This window comes from Trachurus japonicus, chromosome 3, assembly GCF_045865225.1.
Source record: "Trachurus japonicus isolate A0001 chromosome 3, Traja_1.0".
NCBI classification, from domain to species: Eukaryota; Metazoa; Chordata; class Actinopteri; order Carangiformes; family Carangidae; genus Trachurus; species Trachurus japonicus.
In genome coordinates this window covers 7,208,471-7,234,484 of record NC_140909.1, presented here as the reverse complement: position 1 = coordinate 7,234,484, position 26,014 = coordinate 7,208,471, and the positions used below count along the sequence as shown (strand labels likewise).

General features: G+C 39.8%; 1 protein-coding gene across 6 annotated transcripts in view; it reads left to right on the top strand.

Annotated features, from left to right (window-relative positions):
* The window catches only part of gpc6a (glypican 6a), a 200,104-nt gene that overhangs the window by 62,742 nt on the left and 111,348 nt on the right, over positions 1–26,014 (top strand). For all 6 annotated transcript variants that reach the window (XM_085806128.1, XM_085806127.1, XM_085806126.1 and 3 more), the window contains one exon: positions 12,229–12,387. In XM_085806128.1, the coding sequence (XP_085662254.1) occupies positions 12,279–12,387 (109 nt within the window). In that variant the 5' untranslated portion in view covers positions 12,229–12,278. The remainder of the gene's footprint in view (positions 1–12,228; positions 12,388–26,014) is intronic.

Sequence of the window (26,014 nt, the reverse complement as noted above, 5' to 3'; positions counted from 1 at the left end):
GCGCAGATACTGAGATTTAGTAATCAAGGAAACCAATATAAGTTAAAAAAAAAAAAAATAGAATAACACCTGGGATTAGACTGAATACAGTAAACTAGTTGTTTGTTTTTTACACTGGGTAAATCTGTGATTCAAAGATCTCAAATTTTTGTAGAATAACACAAACTCCAACGCAAATCTTGGTTCAGTTGGGGCAGGACATTGTTATACAGCCAATCTGTTGTCCTGGACAAAAACGCCTGATGCCGATTATTGTAAAAATGCAGAATAACGGCTATGCCAATAATCGGTTGAACCATAATAAAACATCTCTTTTATAATATTAAATTTTTTCTACCTTTGTTCTTTTACTTTCTGCTGCTGTGATAAGAAAGTAAGTGAGATCAATAAAAAGTCTCATCTCTTATCTTGAATTTGGCTTTTGGAGAGATTTTCTTACCAAAAGTGCTTTAAAAAGTGATTTTTTTCTACAGTAGGACTTGGGTTTACGACTTTAGAAACAGTAATGTGAGCTTGTCTACTTCCACCTGACACCTAGACATAGGAAACGGTCATTGGCTTTGGGGGGTTTAGAGCCCCGCAAAAAGAGGAAAAAATCCGCACACCATGAGCTCCCTTCAGAAAAATTTAATAGCGTGACGTTTCGAGCAAAACAATGCTCTTTTTCAAACTGCTGTGGGTTTAGAGCCCCACCCTTCAGCTAGTCAACACTTGAGGGAAAGTGCACACACTTGGCAATGTATGTATGGAAAATAAACCAGTCAAGGGGGAGATGGGTTTACACCCTTTTTTTTCAGATTACTGCATCAAATCTTCACTTAACTTGACCTCCCGTGTTGAAGTGGAAGCCTCCGGACCTCCTAAACCTTGGCTTTGAAGACTTATCCTCGGCTCTTCCTTTGAAGCCTTATCATGAGTCGGCAAAGCGACTGAGACCAATTGGAGTTCGATTCAGTGCTCTTGGACTGTCGAGCTCTCACACCTTGTAGCACAACAGAATAAACAGACCCACCTGCTGACAGCCATGCAGTGGATGACCAAGCAGAACAATTCCTGAGTAAACAGAAGTTAGGGCGGCATGACCATGTGCCCAGCTGTCCACTATCTCCTTCACTGAAGGATTTCAGAGTGTGTGTACTCTGAATTGAGTCATTGTCAGTCCTTGAAAAATTGAATTTCTTCTCTATGTCTTCCTGTTGTTCTTGTTATTTGTTGCTTCTGCTTTTCTTTTCAACACGCTGGCCAACGTGTCAGCATGCCACTCACTGCTACTTCACAATACAGTACATAACAATGCATGTGTTTTTTTTTCTTCTTAGATGAAACATATTTTCTCTGTAAAAGTTTACTTCAGTTCTTTTCTGAACTTTAAGGTTCACTCTATGGACTCACTTTTGGCATTCTCCCCAGGATCAGTATAAAAAGAAAATGCTCAGTCTTATCGTCTGTCTTATTGAATCATAAATGCTGAGTTATTTTATCTAATGCTCTAATTCAACAGAGCGTAAAATTTCACAGAGGTGTGATAGTCAGAAGTTCACCTTCGAAAATCCAATATTTGGTACAGTAACTTGAATTACTGCTGTTGCTGTTTTACATGTTTTTACAAGGCCACACAAGTTATTAAATCAGTGCCGTTCTACACTGACTTTGCTTTTACCAACTTATTGTGATTAAAAAAGTATTTTTTTAATAATAAAGGAGTGACTGTGATGATCAGGCAGTGAGATTCTTTTTGTGCATAAAGCCTCTGTTTAAATTTGAATTATAGATGTTTAAACAAGCTTTTTTTTTTATCTTCCTGTTATAGTCAATCTTAACATTAACAACAGCTAGCGGGAAGAAAGGTTGTGAGTTCAGCATTGAACTTCACTTTCTTTTATTTATTAAGACTGTCTCTTTTATTTATTGCATTTAGCAATGCAACATTTACAATTATGTAATTTAAAGTTAAAGGGATAGTTCAGTATTTTGGCAAATTTTCCCATTGCCATAATCCCTATAGTCATAGCAGTAGGTTCGTAACCTTTAATTGTCGGTGCAAGCTATTTTTAGAACGGCGGAGCAGAGCCACGAGCTGCTAATGGGATTTCTTGGTTTCCCTCATCAATCTCATCAAATACACAATCCAACAACTCCCAAATGCTCTGGTGGACCACGTTATACAGTAAGATACTGTAATAACAGTGTGGTGAATGTGCAGGTTACAACTTTTCCACAAGAGTATTTTGGAGTTGTTGGATTGTGTATTTGATGAGTTTAATGACAAACCAAATTTTACTTTGGGACTAGAACATTTAAAATTTCTAAAAAGAAACAGAAAAACAAAACGATTTTCTGACAATACCTGTGTGCCAAAAAACTCGGCAGCAGCGGTGTCGGCATTGTTAAAGCAGCTATTTTTATTTCTGTCTGTGCTTTGTTCTCCCCAATGAAGAAAACACTTGTTGGTGGCGTATTGTGAGGAATAATGTATTTGCTGTTGGAGAGGATTTTGATATGTCGTGCTCATTAAGAATCAGGAGAGCAAAAGCGTAGACTAAGAAAAGTCCTCAACTGTGTGTGTTTCGTCTTGGGAACTTCTTAACTATGAATCTGGTGCACATCACCAGGGCATCTGCTTCAATTGTTGAGCTTTAACATCACACAGCTGCCTAACAAACTGTAGCCTCCTCTGACAGTTTTAATGAACTGCTATTAAGGAAGGATAAGAAATGTGCCATCCTTTAGTGCCTGCCTGTTAGACATGATTGCAGCGCGTGTCTACATAAGAAACTTCAAACACGCGTGCATGCTTCTTTAACATCAAGGACTGTGGAGCCAAAGGGAAGTGAGGCCAGATACAAGGCATGTGTGGAATAAAGCGTAGCATATGATGTTAGTTCTTCTTTAATCTCTGCGTGATCATACCTCCAGGTTCATCCATTTCCTCCAAATGACCTATATATGCCTTACTTTGTTATTAAGAAGACCAGAATGTCTGCTTGGTTAAACTTCCCTAATGTGCATAATAATCCAAAAGCAACATTTACTGTATAATGTGTGGTGGAGCTTTGAGAAGAGTCTCTGTTTCTGTCAAACGAGCATCGTCTCACCAAAGTGTCTCTGCCCATTGATCGGCTTCCTCTGAACCTGTAGTCAGCAGTTTTCATCTAATCACCACGCCACGCCGCCGCAGCACGTGACGGCAGTGATCCAGAGAAGCCGAAAAAAACATCTGTGCATCAGAAGAAGGCCGAACAAAACAACTAATGTGTGATTGCGTTTGCAAAGCCCCAACAATGTTTCTTCTGCCTCGCTTCCTTTTGATTAGGAAACATTTGAGTCTCTGCCAGAACATTGCACTGTAAAATCCCCAAAGAAAATTAGCATTTGTCCTTAATTATCTTGCCCTCTGTAATTACATATATTTAAATCTCTGATCAGCTCGTTCATGATGTGCACCAGCCCCTTCTGACATCTGTGCTGGAGGCGGCTGCAAGGACATAACGCTACATAAACAAGCTAGACTGGGTCAAACATATGAGTCAAGTCTTGTTTTTTTTTTGTTTTTTTCTCTCGTACAGCGATTACATAACTATTTGCTCATAAGTCATAGATAAGCCTATGAGTAAAAAATGCATTATGCATGTGTGTACGCTCGTCTGTCTTTGCGTGTGCTGATCCATGAATTTGTGATCAGGTTAAGAGTGTAATGAATCTTGAATGTGGTGGATGTGCCAGACCCGGAGCTTTAAGATGCTGCTGCGTTGTTTTACATCTAAATGGAAGCAGGCATCTCTCAGGATGGAAAAGCTGATTTGACATGTGTGTCCTTTTTAAGTATATTAGTGCCTCTGTCGGTTTTGTCACCTCGGGCGTGTATAGTATGTGTTTGTTTCTGTTGTTCGCTCGGTTAAATCAAACTTTCCTCTTTCTTCTGAGCCGTTTACCTGTTGTTTGACAGGCAGAACACATAGAACCAAAATATCTACAGCTCAGAAGTGTCGCCAGCATTTGTTTTTTTTGGGGGTTTTTTTGCTTCTTTTTATTATAATTGTGCAGTAGTTTCATTGCTAGTGAAAGATTTGGTCGCAACACTGATTTGGCACTTCCATTTTAACAGATGCCACATACGTGCTCTGGGACTGTTCCCAGCTTCCCACTTTTCCCCTCTTCACCTGCAGCCATTCGTAGAGTGAGCGACAAAAACAGTCCTGGTTTTTTTTATTTTTTGCTCCACTTGTTACAGCTCTGCTCTGTAAAAATATTCACTGAAGCTCCTGTTTATGTGCATACAGTAACACAGACATGTTCCAAATCAAATCAAATTAGAGAAAATGAATGTTCTCTTATTATAGATAGAAGATATTTCAGTGTAAGTTCTTTATGTACTTTTTTTCTCTGAACAAGTGCCCGGTGTAGGTACTATAAAATAGACCTCTGCTACTGTATATAAAATCACATTTATTATTCTTCCTTGAGAAAGATGTTAATTGTTATTTAACTTGAATCTATTTATTCCATTTTTAAACATCTTTTTTTATCCTTGAAAAGATCTGAGCTCTTAATGCGGTCAGGAATGCACTCATGCATCTGATGTGTTTAATTCATCTGTAAATGTATTTCTATAGTGACAGGCTTTCCGTCTAAACAGACATCTGTGGCTTTCCCTCGCGTGTCTCCATTTTTTTGTTGGCACGGTTGATATTGAGTCTTACAAGCTGAAGTCGGCCTGACAGAGCCTGAGCACAACTGTGAGCTCGCAAGCGTGTAGTGTATTGACAGCTTGGTTTCAAATTCCATCTTGGGTACAAAGCAACCAACTAGAACAGGACAGATATGGTCCACTGAACCAGAATCCCATCTAGATTTGGGGACAATTAGTCCCCTAAGTTCACTACGATAGGCGTTTAGGTTTGTTTTGTTCTTCTGAACCACAGCTCACGACGTGTAAACACAGCGGAAAAATCTGGGGGAAAGTTTGGTGTAAACATCTGAAATAGTTTTGTCCTGTATTTTTTTTTGGAAACACTGCTATTTATATCCTGCTGCTTCATTCTGGTATCTATCTATATATTATGGAAAGCAGGCCGGAAAATAGACAAGTCGAGGAGCGGAAGGAGTGAATAATTTGGGACAGACTCAAAGTCACAACATCATAAACATGCAGCTCACAGAGTCGCCGGCTGCTGCACAAAGTTTTTTATTTTATTTTATGTGGGTTTATGCAACAGCACTGAGACAGTAAAGGGGTGAAAACAGATCTACACATGGATATGATGTCAAATCCAAGGGTGGATAACCCGCTGGTAACACAGTACATTTACTGAATAAATACTGTATATTTTCAAGAATCTGTAGTATTTTATTAATTTTACTTCACTACTCTTAAAAATTGGTAGATCATAAAGACTTTCCTTGTAGATATTAGGGGTGGGAGAAAAAATCGATTCACATAAATATCGCGATATCTTTTTTGACGATTTTTAAATCGATTTTCTTTTTTTCAAAAATCGATTTTTTTTTGGGGGGGGGGATTTTTTTTTATATTGTGCAATGTGCATTTGTTAGCCTTTTTTTACATACAGAGAGTACAGGTTTTGAAAAGGGTTTAAGTTCACTTTATAATAGAGTATGTTAATTTATAGGCTTCTACAGTATTTGTGTGCAGATAAATGTTAAAAATGCTAAAGACTAAAAATCGAGAGAATCGGCAATATCGTAGAATCGCAATTTAAATCGAATCGCCATCCAAAAAATCGTAGAAGAATCGAATCGGGAGAAAAGCATATCGTCCCAGCCCTAGTAGATATTGAGAACAACACTAACTAACTAACTTCTGCAAGAGAATGTTAAAGTGAGCACTTTTCCTGTCATTGAAACTGCAATACCACCTTTGACCACGATGTGTGTTGCAATAGCAGAGTGGCGCTCTCTGGCGCTGTCCATGTCTTTGCTCGTCGACTGCACTGGCAGTAGAAGATGCAACATGAAACAACATAAAAATCAATAAATATTATTCAAATAAACAAACAATTAGATCCAGGCAGTTTGTCCTTGGCCGTGATGCAGCCCACCACGACAAAGAGAGAAATGTTTTGAGCTGCAGCCGACTTGTTTGAAGAATTCTTCAACTATTCTAAAAAATGTCATTGTTTGCAGCTTTTCAGTTGTTCTGTTGTTCTTTCATAAAAGCAAAAGCCGAAAATGGTAAATGTAGCCACGAGCTGTAACTTTACAAGCTTCAGTTGGTAAGCAATAACAGTCAACAATGGTAGTTAATGTGATTTGCTAACAAACATTTTCCTCATAAAAATGCAAAACAGTCCACAAGTTGGAATCAAATTCAATATTTACTTTGAATTGAAAGTGTGATGAATTGTGAAATTCTTAAAACAAGACAACTGCAGCTCTCAAATTCAACTTACAGCACAATGTAACAGTTAGCCAAACTGTCTGGGTAGTGTTTTCCTCTTGACGTAGAAACAGGTAGATCTCTCCTTCCATCCAGGCAGAGCTCAGTAAAGGGCTGGTGACCGATCAATGTAAACATCTTCCCCCTAAAACGAAATGTTATTGATACTGAATTGATTCTGTGTTTCAGTGAGAGGAGCTCATATGAAAGAAAAACAGACACAACTCCAAATAACATCAGCAGCAAAACTAAACAGCAGCAATGTATATAAAAAAAACCCTGAAATTGAATTTGGCAAAATAAATAAGTGAAATTATATCAATAATCTACTTGAACCTCAAGACGCTGCATAAAACAGTTTCCTCTACAGACACGTGTTGAATCGATCACTACTTTAGACTAAAGATTTACACTCGGGGCTGCATCTCCGCACGCTGGAAGTAATATCTGACGGTTGAGGAATGTTGCTCATTGCTAAAAGATGACAACGACGATGTTGTTGAGCAGAGAAACAAAAGCGACGGCTGCGTTTCAGCTCATTTTGTTGTTGTAGAGAGTTTGGGTCTCTGTGGCCAGCAGGCTCGTGCAGCACTCTGGAGACAATGGGCTTGTGTCGAACCGTTGATGGTGCACCTCATTATTGTAGCTCGGTGCCTCTCTAAGGACTGATTAAGGATTAAGCACATTTGAGAGTGCCAGCACGTACGTACTGCATCCTCCTTTTGTTTCATTATCCATGCACGGCTCCCTCATCTATAGCTTACTGTATATGCATGCAAAACACCAGTGTGCCTGCCAGCGCCTGCATTGTGCAGCGTGTGTATATATATATATATAAAATCCATCAAAAAAAGTCCCAAAATCTGAGGCTATTCTGCACCAAACCCCCCACTGGGACACTGACAATCATGTTGTCTTCCCCTTTTCTCCAATGTTAATACGTAGAACTGGGAAAAAAACAGGAAACTCAAACCTTTCATGCATCTGCTGGGCCAGACTTTTTGTTCTTTAAACCTCTGATAATGATGTCTGATCCTCTCAGCAGAGCAGGGGATGAGATATAATACAGCATGTGCAAAAAAATGTGGCTCCTCCTGAAATTGCTCTATTTGTTCAGATTGGTAATGAATCGAAAGCTTTTTAATTATTTCCCCAAGAATTTGCGCGACAGCCTTCTCAGCTCCTCTGCAGATGTTGCTGCTGTCCATGAAGACAAACGGTTAAAAGTACAAACTCTGAGCAGAGTTTTCTCTCTCCCTCTCTCTCTCTGATTCCACAGCCACTGTCTCAGCTTTTTGTTTATTTATTTCTCTTTTTGTTTGTTTACTCGTCTTCTCAGTGACATGTAATCCACAATGAAGCCCTCAAGTCCTTCTCATAAGCTGCTGCTGCTGAGCTCTCAGATACAACTTTACAATGAAGTGCTTTTTCCTCCCAAATCACAACAAAACAGGGCCAGTAATGGAAAGAAATTTAAATCTTGTCACTCGAAGGAAAAAACATGTCACATTAGTTTGGAAATGGGCAAATTCTGGCCACAGGGTTTTCTGACTTTGAATCATTTATGAGGCTTACACGCTTTTATTTTCTTCTATCTCTGGCAGTTGTTAAATGTCAGTTGATGATGCAGTTTCCAGTGCGTTTAGTCCAACACCAGATAATTTTCTTAGATTTGTCCCTTTTATTGGAGCAGTGTGCTGCTTGGTTGATTTACAGTCTCCCATTTACTGTTTGAAAATCAGCAAATAACTGTATGTGGGGAAAGCAGACATAGGCTACTTGAAAACACTTTCATATATTTCATATTATTGTAACTGATCTACTGTATGTAGTATTACATTTTATTAAGATTTTTATTTTAAATATGCAAACAAACAAAAAATGTATTGAGTAAAACAAGTATAGGAATACCACAAAAACATGACAGACAAAATATACAAACAATATGCAAACAATATACCGTATATAAAATAAATAAATAAAATAAATAAAAACCCCCAAAATGAATAAAGTTGCATATTCAAAAAGTGAGAGTGAGAAGAAATATAACTTATTTGCTCCTTGCCCTTCTCCATAAATTAATACATACCGGTAATAGAAATAATCTGTCATTAGAAGTGTAAACATATTTAAATATACGTATATATTAGGGGTTGGAGGGGGGGGGGGCGATACAGCATAGTATCGCAATATTTTGTATGGCAATATTGTAATATACAGATGCAAATTATCGATCTGAACAGACTAAGTCGTTTATCTTATTGGAAAAAATAGATTTTCATAGTTTTCATTTGGAGACATCATATTGCAATATTTTTAATATTGGAATAATATCGTATCATGACTCAAGTATTGTGATGATATCATATGGTGATTCCCACCCCTAATACGGTATGTGTTCTTCAAAAGCGCTACAAATAACAGTAGCTCTTTATACCACCTGGTAACGTCTGACTTTTACTTCATTTTTACATTTCCTGAAAATTAAATCTTTAGTTTTAAACTTCTTCTAGTATTTAATAAAGAAAAATACAAAAGACTTGACAACAGGATGGAAAGTTTTCGTCTATAAATACCTCACGTAAAACAAAAAAACACAGCAGCTTTGGGACTGACTTGATCCGTCATATGTGAGAGACATTTTATCACATGCATCCCTTCAGATTTAGTCAAGCTTGGTCAAGTTGTGTTGTGTTGTGTTGTGTTGTGTTGTGTTGTGTTGTCTGGGAGATTAGACGGTGGATCCTCCCGTGGACTTTATTCAGTGTTTGTACTGAAGCTGTCCCGGCGTTTGGACGTGTTTTACCGCGAGCATCAGCATCAGTTGCGCCGGCTTCTTACTTTAGGAATCTGTATGTATCTGGCTGAAATCAGTGTTGTTGCCTCTAATCTCACGTCTCTCAGTCCCTGTACACCTGCTTGGTGACGCTGCCATCGCCCTGCTCCCAGATGGAGATAGTGTTAAATGCTTGATGGGCTAAAGCCTGGTTTCTGTCAGATAGCGCTGCGCATTATGACGCTAGAGTTAACTTTTTCATTTCATCAGACTCCAGAATCTTGTTTCCTCGTTTCTTTATGTAAGCCATGCCTGTTCCATGCCGGCACTCTTTCCATACAGAGAATAATCCACAGAGAGTAGCCCCCTTCCCCCATAAACTGAGGTTATAACTATAGTTTCTTTAATGCTCTTCTCCAGATCCAATACTTCTATTTACCAGCGATACAGACGCAGTCCAGCTGATTCACTTCTGTTAAACTATTCAACCTGTTGAGACATTTCAAAGGTTTTCAAAGGATTTTTGAAAAATATTCTACTGACCTTGGATCAATTCACGCTCCAAGTCCACACGCTCATTCACTGTAGACCACACTGTTTTTAAACATCTTTTAAAGTGGAGGCTTCGGCACCACAGCCTGTACAAAGACTCAAGAGTCTCTGTAAAACATCATATCACCATGATAACAGTCTTATCGTTTTTCACTTTCTTAAAGGGACCATTCATCTGAATAATGAGTATCTGGCCATGCAGATAATATTGGCTCTATAAGTGAAGGTAATTCAGTTTGTAGTGTGCAAAAAGAACAAAAAAAACATGAAAAAATCGCCAGGTTTTCTATTGAGATAAACAAAACCAAGGCTGTGGATTGTTTTTTAAGAACCAAGACGTTGTTTCCAAAAATGAGATGCTATTGTTTTTTTGTGTATTGGTGCAGCAGCTAAGGTTTTACATCAATCTGCAATAAGGCAAAAATAACATTTTCTTGAATTCAGACATTTGAAATTGCGTTTATTACACAAGAAACATTCGATTACATAGTGCAACATAAGTGAAGGAAATTATTCTGGAATTCAAATATCCATGTTAAAAGCTGCAATTAACGATATTCTTTTCACGTTAACAACATAATGTGAAAAGTGTGATCTTTTGTGGTGTAACTGTTTTGTGTCCAGCAGCTGGACTCCTGTATTTGTTGTCAGACGCAGCAAGCTGTTGTGTTCAAGCTCAGTTGGACCCGGCACATACAGTCCTACCTGCTCAGCATTAAACTGCAGATGTGCACAATTAGCGATGAGGTGGCAGACATTGAAGAGCAGTTACATTTACATTTACTCATTTGGCAGATGCTTTTATACAAAACCTTTTACAAGTGAGGTACAGTGCAGCAGTAAAGCTCTAGTGCAGAAGGAGACCTTGAATGAAGCACTGAGCAGGCAAAGTGTATTTAATAAGGCAGAGTGCAAGGAGAACAGGTAGAGAAGTGGAACAAAGGTGCAGGCTAAGTGGTTGTTAGGCATGTTAAGGTGTTAGAGGTGTTAGGAGGGGAGACAAGATGGGCCTTGAAAATGGAAAGACACATTCCTGCTCAGGTAGCATCAGGTAGCTTGTTCCACCGTCGGGGAGGAAAACAGTGTGGACTGTGAATGCTGGGATGGAAATGTCATTCCTGAGAGGGAATATAAGCCGGTAAGATTGAGTTCAAGTAGCAGGGTCCAGAACCGGAGGTCAGGCTGTAGGCCGGCGTTAGTGACTTGAATTTGATATGGGAGAGCATGGGGGTTTTTGGTTGTGGAGGTCAATGAGCTGCTACAGAGTTTTACCCTCCAGGGTCCATGATCACGCCGTCGTGATCAGATCACGTGACATTTTTAAAGTGACATAATAAAAACAAAAAAACTAGGTCACCTGGAGCACTGCTGTCCTCTTTACTATAATGTTGTTTAATGTTGTTTACTGTCATTCAATTTTTATTTAGTTAGTTATAGTTATATTAGTTTTAGTCACATTCTTGCTCTTTTTTGTTTAGTCAAGTTTTAGTCGACTAAAACTCTGAGCATTTTAGTTTTATTTTAGTCAGAATAACCCATGACTATTTATTTTTGTCTTATCTGAGCATAAAAGTGGGATGGGATGGGAAGGGGTTGCATTTCCTTTGATATATTCATAATTTCTACAAAACGGAAAAAAGTCTCTGCTGATACTGCTCTAGGTGATTGTTGTGTATTTTAGGGCCTAATCTGATTAAAAAAAAGTAGGTTAAAGTGAAAAAATAATTGTCAGATCATACAGGTGGAGTTGTGCTGAAAAAAAAACAACCCATCAGATAAACATCTTTTATGTGTTACATAAAGGCAAAATCAGAAGTATTCAAAAATGGCCAAAACAGACTGAGACCCCTGAGGGTGAAATATTTCCCTCAGGAGTTGGTGGAGGCCAAATTGAATAGGAACTAAAATAAGCTAAAACTTGACTTTTGTTCATCAAGTGGACAGAAACAGGACTAGTGCATGAGTAAATAATCGTTTTGTTTCTTGTACATTTGCTCATAAGGTGATAATACATCAGTGCTTTGTTTACAGCTTGTTGTGCTGACCCCAAGTTAACAAAACAAAGGGAGGAAAAAAAATCAATGAATGCAGATTTAATGCTAATTCTTGCTGCTCGGTTCTACTTGGCATATTCTAAGCACTTTCTGTAAACGGATTTTGAATGCATTACTTTCCATTGGATGCACATAACACTGATCTAAATTAGCCCAGTTGCCGACGTTGCAGCGGTTTGGCCTGTGATATAAAGAAACTCCTGCTCCTGAGTGTCTGTGCTGTGCTGCCATATCAAAGCTGCTCTCCGTTTCACATGATAGCAGGTTACAGACAAATATTATCCTCCTCCATTTGTTACGGTCTGTCCTGCTTTGATAGCTTCAGCGATGAAGGGTCCCAAAATCACAGGAGTCTTTCTGATCAAAGACTCGGCTCAGCCTTTTGAAAAGAAAAAAAAGAAAAATCCTGTGGTGTTTTAAAAAAAAAAAATGTCTCTGTCTCCCCCCAGGTGAGCACCTGCGTGTCTGTCCTCAGGGATACACCTGCTGCACGTCCGAGATGGAGGACAAACTCAGCCAGCAGAGCAAACAGGAGTTCGAGAGCCTGGTGGAGGAGAGCAGCCACAACATGAGGACGACGTTTGTCTCCAGGCATAAAAAGTTTGACGGTAAGCTGCCGGGGTTTTGTCTTCATCTGTTTAACATGCAGGGAGAGTGATCTGTCCCGGATGTCACCAGCAAGTGGATGCAGTCTAGATAGGCACTGTGAAAGTTGTAAACACAGACTACTGATGGCATGATTAATGATTACTACCACTGTTATGAATAAGATATGGGCAGATTGGTTTTGAATATGCTTCTTCATCCGTGAGAGTGTCCAAAGTAGCTATTACTTCTGCTCTTCCCCGCTCATTAACGCACTCTTCTATATGCTTCTCTAAATGACTGATGTATGCTTTGTGCACTGGCGCTTTGTGCTTTGTGTCCTCGTCCTTTGTGAATTTACTCACGTATCAGAAGCAGAAGGAGACGGCGCTAATGCGGCCGTGTGGTGAAACATGTTATTGGCGGATCTTGACAGTCTGCAAAACAGAAGTTTGTGCATCGCATCAATGTTAAAGAGATCTCCCACGGTGCACAGTGTGAGATCAAGGTGCTGCGGAGTCGTCCTGTCGCTTACCCTGTCACTGGATTACATATGGCTGTCTGCTTTGTAATGCATCAGCTGCCTAATTGATATGTAAACAAGGTTCACGTCGTCTTCAGCGAATCGAGTTTTGATCAGTAAAATGTTTTCCTACCAAACCTGTAGTAGATGTTTTAAGATAATAAAAAAAAAAAAAAAAGAAGAAGAAGGAAAAAAAAGATCAGTGCATTGACGCTGTGACCCTGTGTAATGTAACTGAAAAATCAGTGAGCCTTTTCACTCAGCCTTCTGTGGTTCTGCATAAGTAATATCTGTGTGCAGGTGGGAGAGTGAATGCAGGTCCTTCAGTACAAAAAGAGACACTAATGAATCTTGAATAAGGACGTTTTCTGCGGTCCTTGGCAAACCGCATGTTTAAAATCCATCTCTTTTTATTCTTTTTTTCCCCCCTCTCTCTCTCTCTGTATGTGATGTCAAGTGTGATACAAGCTGAAAACTGTGTGGCAGCACTAAACAGGGAATAGCTGGAACGAGAGAGATGGATGTTTCACCTGGCCAAAAATCATCAAGAACACTTTTTCTTTCTTTTTTTTCCCCCCTCCATTTTTTATTTTTTATGCTGACTGGTAAATGATTCATCTGTCAGGTTGGCAGTGGACTTAGAACAATAGCTGCAAGTCCCTGGGAATGAATTCAAGTGTTATTGTTTCAATTGACTGGGTTAGTTTTTCAGGATAGTTTTAAAAGCTGAATTTAGATACTGGGAGCTGTGCATAGGAATCGTTTGGATGTGAAAATGATCAATTTAAATAATAAATGTCACTTTTATGGCTTTGATGACCACACACAGAAATAATATACATGTGTAGATTTTATCTATCCTCAGATCCTGGCATTGACTCCATTGGATGATAATTATTAGAATAATAATAGAGATGTGCCCAAGAAAACAAAATTCCTCTTTAATCTCCTGAGACAGAGTAGAAAGAAGCCACAATAGGATCATAAATGACCTTCTTCCATAAAACTTTTAATTGATAGCCATAGGTCACGCAAGCGGTTCCAGATTGTTTGAAATGTACAGTGAAACGTTTTAAAAGGCTGGAGTGAATTTCTACACTAATGGCGCCATTTCACAGACGATGCCTCCAGAACAATGTCCATATATCTGTACAGTTATAAAGCAACAGCGGTGACACAAATCACTTCTGCAATTCCATCTTCTACACATGCCTATATACTGTAACGCCAGGCCACTCAACATCACATTCCCTCTCCTTGCATTAAGTTCCCTCTACCTCGTGGGGTTTGAATCATCCCTCATCAATTTTACATGCCCTCATTTCTGTCCCCAGTTATTTATAGGGCCCTATTATGAAAACCTTAACTTACTTTTTGATTACCGACTGCTTCCCCCCGGAGGCCCGTGGGTTTTGATGCATTATTGAGCAATTCTGAAGCCATAAATGACTGTTGCACACTAGAATTAAAGTTTGGGTATTCTGAATGTCCAATCATCTTTTTTCCTCCATCTCTCTGCGCGCCTTACATTCCCCCACAGAGACTCGAGTCCGGTCATATCCCAGTCCAATTGATGCACAGTATGGAGAAAAGAAACTCACAGCTAACTCTGCAGGACCAGAACTCTTCTCCTCTCTCCTATGGTTTCACTCCCAGTTATGTGCATATTATATATTAGTCTGTGAAAGCATTTGTGTCCTCAAGTGCAGGGCAAAGAGTTGCATCGCATCCGTTAAAGATTAATTGCAGTGGAGGAAGCGTGATAAAAGGTGCCTCGTGCTCAGTCAAGTGATTAGAGATTGAAACGGCAGTTCAGAGCGGTTAGTGACCACTGAGTCTGTCACACAAGACCAGGAATCAGAGAGATGTCTTTGTATCATATAATTACAATGTCAAAATTTTAGTGGAATTGCCTTTTTTTTTCTTTTTTTTTTTAGATGTGGTGTGCTTCGGGGGAGAAAAGAGAAATAGTCTCATCAATCTCAAACATTGGTTCCAGCTGCTCCCATGAATCCAATGGTTTACTTACACAGTTGGAAAAGTTGATTAAAAATGCAAAGGTTTCCATTTGTGATGCTGCCATACTCATGGTCATCCATGATCAGGGGAGAAGAAAACCTTTAGAAGACTAAACAAACTGGAACCAACCTCGCTCTTAGTGTTTCTTCTTTTCTTTGGTGGAAAAAACATGATAAATAGAAACTGACAGACTATATATGTTGGCTTTGTGGCAGTAAATTCTAATGTGTATAAAGTAGGGATGCACAATAACTATCGGTAAAGATAATTACCGCATCAACCTGATATTGATCAATAATTATCGCCAATTATTATCGGCAAAATTCACAGATAAGTCAGATAATTACATTTTTATAATTAGCCATCTTAGCCTTGATTTCACTCATTATCAGTCTGTTTTCCCCCTAATTTGATTTGAAACAATTATAAATGTTGATTTTTGAAGAGTCATAACTGTTCTAGTTTTTATTGTGATTACAGTAGTGATGTCAGTTATATTATTTGGTAAAGTCAGATGCAGAGCTATAATGTTATATTCATCTTTACTCACTACATCTTAGCATTTCTTATCTTCAGGTGTGTATATAAACTATTTATAATGTTATTGGTTATCGATGAGAAACAGGGCGTTATCAGTTTGTATCGTGCATCTCTAGTATAAAGTAACATCTCAGGTATGTATAATATGTCAAAGCATGTTAGGAATGTAGAGCAAAGTAGTGGCGAACTAACGGCTAACATGCACACCAACAGACAACATGCCATAATTTCAAATCAAATCAAATCACTTTATTGTCATTGTGCAGTTTAGAAAAACAGAAACAGCACAACGAAATTTACTTCTTCAAGACAACTAGCTAATTAGGTCGTAATTCCAGGTCGTATTCCACAGATGTACTTGTATCCGGCGTCTCATGGCTGTTTTGAAGTGCGGTGGACTCTCTGACAGAGGAGGGCTGGGTATTTAGGGGCTGATAATTTAAATGACCTAATATTGCTCCAAAAAAATTCAGTTGAATTATTCATGTGAAGCATCTAATTCCAAATGGTCCTCATTTAAGAAATGTTTTGTTCAGCAAATTCATACCAAGCAGTGCAGTAGCAGTGTTTTTAGAAACTACAGTAGCAGTAGGTCTGTGGGAGTTTCAGAGGTTGATAGAAGAGGAGAAGAGTTTGACTCATCTGTATCTTCAGTTTTAGCCTTTCTGTTTGTCATTTGATCTTGTTGTATGGTAGATGCTCATTAGCCTCTGCCTGGTTGATGCCTCTCTGTCTTCTCACGAGACCACAGCGAGAGATTAGTGTGTGTGGTTGGTTGACTAAAGTCTGGATTGAGCAGCAGCCTTGGTTGACTGAGTTCTTTGATCCTGCCCCAGCAGAGCTTCTCCGCTTCAACGTCGAGAGCTGCAGCAGCCCCTCATTCACTTCAACAATCCCTTATTCACACCCGACTTAAACTAAGGCTGACTCGAGCACAGCGGCCCATTCTCTCTAATCTGTGGTCTCTACAAATTCACAAACTCCTCGTGGGCTGCGTAAGCCGGCAAACACACAGGGCAGAAACACTACACCCGAGTTAGAGCGTTTCACAGAATTGTTTTTTTTTTATCCGTAACATTTTATTTCAAGGTGAAGTGCCTCAGAAATGGGAGATTTTGTTTTATTAGATTTAAAAGGAAAATAAAAAGAACCCATCTTCCCTCTGTCAGACAGAGACGAGAACAACGGCTGACACAGCTTTCCCAGGACTCATTGTTAAATTACATCCAGTTTTTGGATTAATTGCAAAAGTGTATCACCACAAAGTCGAAGAACGAGCGCTGAGCACCTTTGTCATGCATAAAAGAGCAGAGAATGGGACCTGATACATGTCCCTCCACACAAGCAGTGATCTTTTGCATGATACCGTGGCCTCTTTTAAAAACACAAAGAGGAGAAATACAAAGCTTTGATGCAAAAATCACAGAGCGCTGAGTCATAGTCAACAGTGCGCTTCAACATCGACCCCATTAGAAGCAACAGAGGGAGTGATGAGGGTCTGTGAACCACTGTGTTGTAACTTATTATTTCAACAGTAATGTCTGATGGACTAATGGACAATAATTTTCCTTCAATTTAAACGCATTTTCTCCTCATAAGGCAAAAAGCAGAATAATTGTAGCCTGCCTTTTCATGTTTTATAGTTGGTGAATCATTGTATGCTTTTGATCTTTCATATCAAATTAACCAACCCTTGCAGCTTCAGCTTTGTGAGCACTGCTGATTGGATTACACTGGTGAGGCAATACTACCATATTTACCTTAAAACTAAGAGCCCTTCAAATAAATTGGTATTTATTATAGTCAAATAATGGAGAAAAGCTTTCAATTATTCTGTTGAGAATTTTTTTTTTTTTTTTTTTTTAATTGGGCTTATGAGTGATTTAGAGTCATAAATGTAGGTGCATTACTCGGTCCTCCAACCTCAGTGACCTCATAGGTTGTTTGTCCAAACCCTCAAATCAGTGGAGACTGCTGGTCTTTCAGAGAGGTAAAGCTCATTTACAGCCTACATGATCATAGATACATTGAACTAATGAAAACTTTCTTAAACTCAAACAAGGAAATCTGACAATTATGTTAAACTGAATGGAGAAAATACTAGAGCTGAGTTTTATTTACCAAATAGAAATGAGAATTGAGAGAAATGAGCTGCAGTTTGTCTCTCGACCTACACAATGGGACTGAACTCGACAATCCTCCGGTGCCACTGTTACCCCCAATTCCAATCCGCCCCCTAAAGACTCAGGCCCTGAACCCTCACTGACTAAAGTGACGTCAGCTGTAAGTGACAGAGTGTGAGAGTCTGTGAGGGTCCAGATGCTGTAAATATGAATGGAACAGCACTTACACACTCTCACGACATGTTACCTTGACAACAAAATGTTGTTGACTCCGGTCTTGGACCGATAATTTACGTACTTTCAACGCGCACAAGGTGTGTGAGGGGGACGGACTCAAAACAAAATGTTCCCGGATCAGATCTGATCAAATCATCATCAATAATCACAAACTGCACGTTAATACCATAGACTGTAAAAAGAATGGACGTAGCACCGTGACGTCACCCATTGGTTTGGGGGAGTCTGTTTTGTGCCGCTACTACGGGGGTTTGAGCTGCGCCATGTTGGATTCTACTTGCCATATTTGGAGCGGTGCGGCCGTTGGCCGGCCGAGAGCCCGCCCATTGGCCTCGAAGCAGTGGTCTCCGGACCTGTCACTCAACGGTTCTGCGCCCTAATTGGCCAGAACTTTAAACCTAATAACAGTAAAACGGTAGAGTTTTAAAAAAATTCACCCCCCTCAGAGTGTGTGCGGGGGTAGAAACTATCGGTTGAGACCAAAAAAATAAAATGTACCAGGCCGTAAATATGTTTTTTTAAGCTGTAAAATCGGCTATTTTAACATGGGGCTCAATTGGAGTTGCTCCCTTCTGGAGCCAGCCCCCAGCGACAGCCGGGGGGATTGCAGCTTTTTGAACGCGGAAGTGAGCTTCACTTCTCTGACCGACAACTGCCCCCTTGGTTAATACTGACATATTAGTATACTGATAATATTATAGAAGATACTTTCTTTTTTTTGGTTGTTGCTCCTGTCCATTAACAATAAAGAGAGCGGCGGAGCTCTCTCTGTCCACGTGTGTTAATTTACTTCTTTTTTTTTTTAACACTTGCGTTCCGACGGCATCCTCATGTGTTTGACTTCACAACGCTATGAACTGTGGGTAATTCCCCTACCCAAAGTCAGCATCGGTGCTGACTTACGGTAAGGGGGCAGTAAGGGCTCATTCACTGACTCACTGACTTGATGATCTGACAACGGAACAGCCCTCACACACTCACGGACTTCCCGTGAACGCGCCTCTAAGTCAGTGAGTCCGTGAGGGGTCGGATTGGAATTGGGCCTTAGTTTCAAAACCGTCAACCAAAAAGGGGATTCAGCCTTTAGACAGATCCTCCAATCATCATGCAGAAGCCCATGCAGCGTCCAGGCCCTGCCCACTGCTCCACTCACTCCCAGAGCTGACAACATCGCAGCATTTATCCAATGACTGTCTAGTTTTGCTGCAGTGAAATAAACGATTCCCACTGATGCTGATCTTCAACAGGTTTAATACTGAGATGCAACAGGAATGTATTCATTGTAGTTGTTACAATATTAAAATGAAAAGAAGCTTCTAGTGTTAAACTTATCCTCCTACACTCAAACTTCATCACCTGACTTCATCTGTTTCTCCCATCATAGTTACCACTGCTGTTACATTCTGCCTACCAAATAACAGCAATCAGCTCTATCAAGCTACTAACAGATGACCCATTGATCAGTTGATGATGTTGCGAACATTATCAGAGCTTCTGCAGCTTTCAAACTAAATATTTTACCAGTAACCTCAAAATGTTAATTGCTTTTTTTTAAATGTATTTAAAATTTTTTAAATAGACTGACCATGTAAATGTGTTTGTTTATTTACCACTGTGCTGAAAGTGTGGCGGTTTGGTTACAAAAGATTGAGTCACTCTACACATTGATGGATTGCTCATTGCATTTCTTTGTGTGCCTCTCATAAAGAAACTCCTTCACTGTGCTTCAAAGAGAGGGAGAGAGAGAGAGAGAGAGGCGACGATGTTATCACCTCTGTGCTTTTGAATTTTCTTTAAGGGAATGTGTCTTTGTAATCTACATTTATTTAAAGCTGGATGTTAACGTCAAGGCAGTTTTTCATCCCGAGGTTCTTCAATTGCATCTGTGTGACAGAGGAGAATAAACAAAACACAGTAAACAGTTCTGATATTAAAAAGGTATTTAATTAAAAGTCAGAACATTGAAGCCATCTCTGTTCTTACATGTATATATGGTTATATAAAACCAATGGTAATCCGCCGAGATCCCCAAACATCACAAACTCAGAGTCTTTACATTTATTATTCATGTGTGACATTCACCAAAGTACTTACCAAGTAAAATTTTGAAAAATGCCCACAATTCATAGCTGACATCAAATGGTTACATCAAAACAGGATCTCAAAGGTCCTCATTATACTACACTCGCCCCACTTCAGCTCTGAAGTTATGTACTAGAATCATAATAACCACTTTCCTCGTAATGAGCATTATCATCCTTTTTCCGGAAGTAAACGATTTGTTTGCTTAAAATTTGGAGATCATCCTTAATATCTTCGGTGTAACAAATTATGTCTGTTTAGCTTCTGCAAACTTGAATGATAGCTTTAACACATTTAATTACGCCATGCACCGGTTCCACTGTTGCAGACAGAGTACTTGAGTACTTGAGTTTGTGGACTGACTTAGAATTCCCATTATCCTTTGTGCATAATATAATAGTCAGCATTATTAATTTATACTATGAATAAATTGAATAAGGAGGTTACACTTGATACACAGTGCATGATTCTGATGAGTTTTGGCCTCATTTAGACATTAGACATGGGTTGAAACTTGGGGGCGGCTGTGGACAGCTAGACTCCGACTTGGCTGAGGTGAATTTACTAGATTACAGCCGGTGGTTGCTGATGATTCATTCGGTGCCGTTGGGGCCTCATACTCATTTAACAACAATGTGGAGAATCTCTCTCGTATAATAATAGGCGTAGTGTTCACCATATTTATTAGTCTTGTTCAATTAATATTGTGGCAGAGATAAGAAATGTTAAGCTTTTAATGAGGATCGCAATCATTCCTTTGTTAAGAGAAAACCAAGACTTCATTAAAATCAGAAGGGGTTTATCCTCTGGGGAACCTCAATACTCTTTTATTATGAGAAATGTGGAAAATCTCTCCAGCGTTATACAAGATGGAATTTTTTACTGCATTGTGGTTCCCAACCTTTTTTGGCTTGTGACCCACAAATTTCTGGCGACCCCGTCAATCAAGATGCGCCAGCTCAGATATTTTTATATGCTGCATTTTATTTGAAGTTGACTTATATTTGAGATAGTGAAAGTATAGAATACAGTTTAAGATTGTGTGTGGTGATTTAATCATAATTTCAAAAAGACCCCATTTGAATTCCAAGTGACCCCTCGTGGTGTCCCGACCCCGAGGTTGAAAAACACTGGATTAGGATGACCTGGTGAGAATCGGCCAATACAACTGTGTTATATAGGCTGTGTAAACCAGAAAATACTCAAAAAAATAATAATTCAAATCGTGAAATTTTGCAAAACAGTTTGTTTGCATGATCTCATAAGGCTGCAGTAATCCACAGGTACCCCTGCCCCCATGTTTGTGCTTTTTAGCTGTGTTCATCAATCTCCATGTCAACAATGAATGAAAATGATTTGATTATCCATTCGTGCCACTGCTCTACACAATTTTAAAAAAACTACAGCAGCCGTAATTCATATAGCAGTGGATGTGCAGCTGGCAGGATCTGGCTACAGGACGACTCAACCATCAAGATCAGTTTTTAATGTCTTATACAGCAATGACTACAACTTCTCTGTTCTCTGTGACGTCTGGTCACTCCAGTTTAATGTTTTGTCAGGAGCATTATTCTTCTTTCCAACCTTTTTGGTGACACCCGTTGCAGAAATGTGTATCAAGTCTTCTGAGAAATACTGCTCAATACTAGAGATAAAAATAAAAAAAACCTCAACTGGTTAATTTTAAACTGTTCAGTAGTGAAGTTTTGTCACATCAGATTGCAAATATTTCTGCAGAGCTACTCCACAGACTGTGCTAAAATAGTTTACCCAAAAAAAGTAGGAATCAGATCAAGTCAGTTTTTTATTTATCCAGCCCAGTATTCCTCAAGGACTTTATTAAACAGCCTGACATAGTGACTACACTTTACCCCTGATTTATATAAGGGGGAAAATACTTTTTAATAGGGGATTAAGAAACTAAGATACTGAAGAACCACACACAGAGCTCATAGCACAGGACATAAAACAGATTTCCAGGACACAGAGGACAACACAGGACTTGGAAACCATCTGACGGCACAAGACCTTCATTACACAGGAGATGACAGTAAATTAGAGACGGGGCAGGACACTGGTGAGGACGGGCCATGCATTGATTTAACCCCTGTAGAGTCCAGTGTTGAAGCTGAAACCTCGGTGACAGTCGCATGTCCATTTCTAATGAAACCTAAAACCATATGGACGTGCAGTTCCTGGAAGTGTTCATAAATAAATAACCTCTGTTTTGGTGTCCCTGGGTTTATCCTAAGTGAATGTCAGGAAGACTGCAATTCTCTGAGGACAGAGGGAATGGGGTCTGTCCAGTGGTGCTTTAGCTGAGAGTTGGTGGCAGCCTCCATCATCTGGCACAGGCTGCAGCCCCGGTGTCACTTTTGTACTTCAGGATGGATGGCTTTGTATGGCTTGGACACTGTTAACTCTGTCCCACTGGTGAGCTTCAAGGAGAGGCTATAAGAGGAATACCTTTTCTACAAGCTGCTGCCGGAGCGGAAACGAGCAGGAAATCTATGGTCCTGCTGCAATGTGTGATTCTTCTTTTCAATATATTTATTAAATTTAAACTTTGTGTCAGATATTGAAACACATACACTGTGAAAACTCACTTACAAAAAAAAAAAGGGAGAAAAAAAAAATCCCATCCTGAGGATATTGAGTTTGCTGAGGCTACAGCTGCGATCGAGCCGCCTATTGAGACAGATGAAAAATGTTACCCCCCTCCCGTGAAGGTGCTGATATGCTTCCCTCATAGATCCCCACTGTTCCATCTCCTTTTGATTTCCATGCATCATTTAAAATTGACTGGATGTGGTGACCGTGAGGTTGGCATAATTTTTAGTTTAGCATTCACTTGAGATGTGACAGTGAGTAATTGGCGTGTCATGCCTTACGTACAAATTGCAGCGGGAGAGATTTGACATCAGGAGTGCTAAAAGGAAAGGCAGTGATTGTTCTTGCATCGCTGATTAGGCTCCAGTTTTCCTCTGCTTGCGATGCTTTTTCACTGCTGCAATGTCTGCTTATCTATTCTGCTGGTGTATCATCAGTCTATTAAATTAGTTATGAGTTTTGCTGTTTATCCTGTACAGTTGTTCCTTGTGATGAATATGTGGGTTTTAAAACCAGATTATGAGATTGGTCAGAGAATCTCTCTGTCTACATACACCACAGACCGTCTATAGCAGCGTTTCTCAAACTTTTTTCAGTCAGGGCACCTTTCAAAAGTGAATAAAATCTCAGGGCACCCCTGTGTAAAATGTAATTCAAAATAACACTGCATAGCCTAAATGTAAATGTCCTGTTTATTTAGATGAGACAGTATTATTTAACAGAGCATAATACAAACTGTAAATGCAGGGTGCATAGGTGCCTCTGTAGCCTACATATGCACACACACGCACACGCACACAATAATCCGCAATGTGAGAGGAAGAGAGAAAGGTCTACATGCGCGCAGCGCGCAGGCACGCGCTCAAATGAATCCACCGGCGTCTCCGCTCCGTTCTGACTCTCTCAATCAGAGAGTTTCTACCGTGTCACTGCAGAGTGTTTTTATACATCAAACGCACCGGAGTCGGAACAGAGCGGACACAGATCCACTGGAGAGAGGAGGGGGGGTGACTCGTGATGTGTGCCTGTCTGTACGACGCATTTTTTTCATAGCGTCCTGTGTCCGGTGGACACGGCCCCTGCTGCTCTGAGCGCCCGTGACCAACGACTGTGTCCACGGAGCGGTCTCTCTCTCTCTCTCCCTCCCTTTCCCTCTCTCTCTCTGAACGCTGCTGAAACGAGCCGCCTCACGTCCGAGCCGCTTGATAAGTGCGGCGCTGTTCCAAAAGTTGATTATTTCAACTCTGAGCGCTCTGAGCGCCGCGACAAAAAAAGAGAAGCCCCGACCCGAGAGCTTTTTTTCCGCCGAGGGCGGGTTAAAAGGGCGTCCGGTGGACACGGCCCCTTTGCATAGGCCTATATGTAAAAAGAATGTATTCTATGAAATGTCAGAAGTTTTTTTCACGGCACCCCTGACGCAGTCAGACGGCACCCCAGGGTGCCGCGGCACCCACTTTGAGAAAGGCTGGTCTATAGGAGCATGTTTCACTTTCTATGAAACAATAGGAAAGTGATCTGATTATTTTTCATTGTGGTGTGTAATGAGATTATATGGATACTGAGATGCACAATCTTGCATCTTGTTGCAATAGATGGATAGTTAGATATATTCTTTATTCATTCCCTAGAGAGAAAACACATGCCCAGTACCTCAATATTAAAAATACAGTTAAAAAAAAAATATAATAACAGTTCAAGAGTCATTTGCCACTATCTTTAGCTGAGGTGTTCTACAGCCTGATGGCAACAGGGACAAAGGATCTCAGGTGTTATTAGTGAGATGAGACGTTGGCTGCAGCTGTAGCAGCTTGTCTGATTGTTGAATAGAGGGCGGTTGGTGTTGTCTAAGATTGCTGCATCTTACATTGTGTCCTGAACAGTCTGAACTCCTGCCAGGCACAGATCCCAGGCCTTTTGGACCATGTTGTCCAGTCTCCTTGTGCTGCAGCTTGGCAGACCACAGCCTTAAAGAATTTTTTTTATTTTTTAAAAAAGGGACACAGGCCACCAGATGATGGATAAAACATCAAGAATTTCACCAAAGATGTTAAAAGAGCCGGCTCTGTCCTTGCAGTCTTGTGTTCAAAGACCATGGTCTGGTTTACTGTTCAGGTGCACACCCGGGTGTTTATAAGTCCCCGGTGTCCTTCGTTCACATTCTGACTGGCTGGTGTGTGGGCTCGGATCGGAAAGTCGATGATCATCCCATCGGTCTTTGAGGTGTCCTTGTTCCTGTGTTTACTGAAAGCCATCGTTATTGTCATTAAGCACACAGATATTTCTCCAAATCTGCTGTTAGGTTGTAAACTCTGGTAGTAGTTATTTTAAATATTGATGCTTTTACATAATAGTCATATAACAATGTTATTTATTATTACTGTGGTATTTATTTATTATTTATTGGTTGTCCTTTTCTGGCCCCTGGCTGTCTGTACTGATTGTACTGACACATGTATGAGTTAAGTGTGAGATATGAGACAAGCTGCTCATGAAAGGCTCTTTTAAGTTTTCTGAATCGGAGTCTGATATCTCAAATGAACACATTGTGGGTCCTTTGCTCTGCTCTGTGAAGACTGTACAGGTAAATTATGGACAGCTTAACTACTTCCTAATATGAGGAAAATTACAGGATATGTCCATTAAAAGTGAAGATGAAAGAAAAGAAAATTACATTAAACAGGTTCAAATCTGTCACTCTGCGTGTAAATACTTCAGGGTCAACACTTTATTAAGACATTATTAAAGAGCGGTTATTTGGAACATTTTGACAAGCACAGAACGTGTGTGTGCATGTTAACCTGGCGGCTCATTTCCTGCTCAGTCTAACAAAATGGTACAGTTAATAATTAGAGCTATAGGAACAAAAAGAACGAAATACAAAAGATTGTTTTTCATCAAAACAATAATTTGTTATTGAGTGAGTGAGCCTTGGATAATCACCATTATATTTACCAAAACAATATTCTTTTATTATGTTATGAGCCATATTTATTTATTTTATTCATGAGTCAAAACAGAACTGAACTACACATTTAGTGAATAAAGTCTAGGCTGTGCAGCACTGTAGCAGTAAATATTATTCTTGACCGACAACTGAAAGTATAAGAGGAAGTTGTCAGCATCAAAACAGGAATCCCATGTGTGATCTGGCTGCTGCTTCCTCTGAAATATTTGTACAGTTCTTCTGATGTTGCCACACTCCCACGACACAAAGCACACTCTTGCACATGTTTACCCTGAATGCCTTGAAAGAACTGAATCATCCACGGCATTCATAAAAAAAAACGTAAGCCACGCTCATAGCTGCTTTATTCTCACAAGACGTCTGCAAGTGAACGCACCACCACAAAACTGTGTGTTGTCTGATCATGGCTGCAGTTCCGCCCCTCAGGAAAATCTAATCTTCATTAAAGGGATAGTTCAACATTTTTGGCAAATTGGCCCATTGCCATCATCGCTATAGTCATAGCAGTAGCTTCGTTACCTTTAATTGTCGGTGCAAGCTATTTTTAGAAC